This window comes from Corylus avellana, chromosome ca9 (genome assembly GCF_901000735.1).
Source record: "Corylus avellana chromosome ca9, CavTom2PMs-1.0".
Taxonomy (NCBI): Eukaryota; Viridiplantae; Streptophyta; class Magnoliopsida; order Fagales; family Betulaceae; genus Corylus; species Corylus avellana.
Genome location: NC_081549.1, coordinates 17,978,434 through 17,980,801, shown reverse-complemented (window position 1 = coordinate 17,980,801; position 2,368 = coordinate 17,978,434). Strand labels below are relative to the sequence as shown.

General features: G+C 37.8%; 1 protein-coding gene across 1 annotated transcript; it reads left to right on the top strand.

Moving 5' to 3' along the window:
* The first annotated feature begins 562 nt into the window (after nucleotides 1–562).
* Nucleotides 563–1,581, top strand: LOC132162106 (pathogenesis-related protein 1C). Its single transcript, XM_059572363.1, has one exon. The coding sequence runs from the start codon at nucleotides 630–632 to the stop codon at nucleotides 1,308–1,310; it is 681 nt and encodes a 226-aa protein (XP_059428346.1). The 5' UTR covers nucleotides 563–629; the 3' UTR covers nucleotides 1,311–1,581.
* Nucleotides 1,582–2,368: the final 787 nt, after the last annotated feature.

Here is a 2,368-nt window from a genome sequence, read left to right as displayed (position 1 = left end):
TGTTCATGCCTTGACCCTCTTAAAGCAACTTCAAATTTAGCCGTTGCCCTTTTGTTTTTTTCTTGGACCAAATTACAGAAATGTCCATGCAATTATAATGAATGAAATTATTACTATTTCAAAAGTTTTAAGCATATTTAAATAGATAAACTTTTGGAATTGATAAGTTTAATAATTTAATTTATATTCCTACATTTGCATGGCATCATTATAATTTAAATAAAAATGTTAAAAAATATTTAAGAGGGCTGTTAGGCATCCCAACACTTTTTCTCAAATTTTCTCTCCCAAATGATCTGAACCCCACATTTATTTAAGAAAAAAAAATATAAATATATTTATTTATTGAATGGATCAGATCATTTGAAAAAAGGAATTTGGGTTGAGATGTCTATTATTATTTCTGCCCCAAAAAAAAAAAAAGAAAAAAAAAGGCAGGATTGGGTATGGCAAGATGGTAGATTTGGATGAATAATAGGGTTAATTTTAGAAGCAAAAAGAAATAAAAGACATTTTCCTTCCTCATCCTCTCCTTGCCGCTGCTCTCGGATGATGAGAGCAGCCAAAACCGAAGCAAGGAGAGAACGAGAAACAAAGAATCCAACCAAGGAAAAGGAAAAATAAGACCAATGCCGCAAGCACGAGTCCTCCTCGCCATAATTTTCTCCACCGCCCTTCTCCTCCTGGCCGCCTCGGCGAAACAAAGCTCAGAATGGAAGAAACCCAACACCCAACAACCCGAAACCACCCACAGCGCACTGAGTAAGAGATTCGGTCGCCGATTGGCGGGATTCAATCCCAACATAACAACAACAACACCCAACCAACGCTTTCTATCGCAGTATCACTACCACCACCACCACCACCACCTCCTCTCGCCACGGCGGGAGTTCCTCCTCGCCCACAACCAGGTGAGGAAGCATTTCAACGAGCCGATCCTGAAATGGAGCAGGAAGCTCACCCGCTACGCTCGCCGATGGGCCAACAAGCGCTTCCTGGACTGCCAGATGATCCATTCCTACGGCCCCTACGGCGAGAACCTGTTCTGGGGGAAGTACGACCACTGGACGGCGACGGAGGCGGTGCAGTCGTGGATTAGGGAGCACAGGTATTACAATCCTCATACGAACACGTGCGCTCCGGGCCAAATGTGCGGCCACTACACGCAGGTTGTGTGGAGGGACTCGACGCGGATAGGATGCGTGCGCAAGAAGTGTTTGAACGGAGGTCTGTTTGTAATTTGTGTGTATGATCCGCCTGGAAATTACATTAACGAGAGCCCATTTGGATCGTTGACAAGTACACCATAACCATCATCATTATCATCTAATCAGCATCGATCTTCTGCTTTCAAATTCAAGATATATATCAGCTGCACCGCCTGGTCAAGATTAGTGGGTTTTTTACGAGTTAAAAAAAACAGAGTATACGGGGTAGGGTGGGCAGATTATGGTGTTATATAATTTCCAGCCTTTTATTTTTCATGCTTATAGAATTTTCATAATGTAATATAAAAACCAAGACAGCGTGCAGCGAAACCATTGGTTTAATTTACTGATTCCTTCTTATAATTAAGGCTAATGAGACTTACTTTACTCATCAAAAGAAAAAATAAAAGTCTAATATATTTGTTTGTGTCAGTATCTATTGTATGTTTGTGGTGCTTGAATCATATCTTTATGCATGCTATGTCGTTGTGTTTTGTTGGGAAGACAACCATGTTGAAAAATCTCCAAACGAAGTTTTGTGCCTCTACCAAGAATCTGGGGAAGGAAGATGTACAAAAAAACCATGAGAGTTCACTAATCCATCAACCCTCTTGTTATGGCTTTTTCTAGGATCATTTATGTGGGACTTATACATGATTCGTTTTGGAATTATGTGATATAAATGTAAAAGTAGTTTTAAATATTTTATATTTTAAGTTGTTTGTTATTGCTTTTTCTTTTTTAATAAAAAGCAAAAAACTACCCTAAAATGGTAGTCTTGTAAGAACGATAAATTTATAGAGGAATCTCCAAATGCTTGTTTTGGTGTACATTTGACGGGTTTAAAAGTGTGTTTTACACTCAAAAAGTCCGTTTGAAGAAAAAAGTGTCAGTTTGGTAAAAAAAATTAAACGCACTTTTAAGGTTTAAAAAGCTAAAAAAATTGCCAAAACATACTTTTGACAAAAGCTTAAAAATGAAACTTTTGCCAAAAAATATTTTTTTGACTTAAAAACTATATTTTTCAAACGCAATCTCAAACATGCTTTTAGACTCATGTTTATACTCTACATACTCTGCTGCAGTAATTATGATTGGAGTAGGTTGAAATTTTTGACTTTTTGTATCATATGTGAAGGTTGATGTTTAGATAAACTCGA

What these genes read in the sequence shown, in the direction of transcription:
- LOC132162106 (XM_059572363.1), top strand. Translation starts at nt 630, where the DNA reads ATGCCGCAAGCACGAGTCCTCCTCGCCATAATTTTCTCCACCGCCCTT.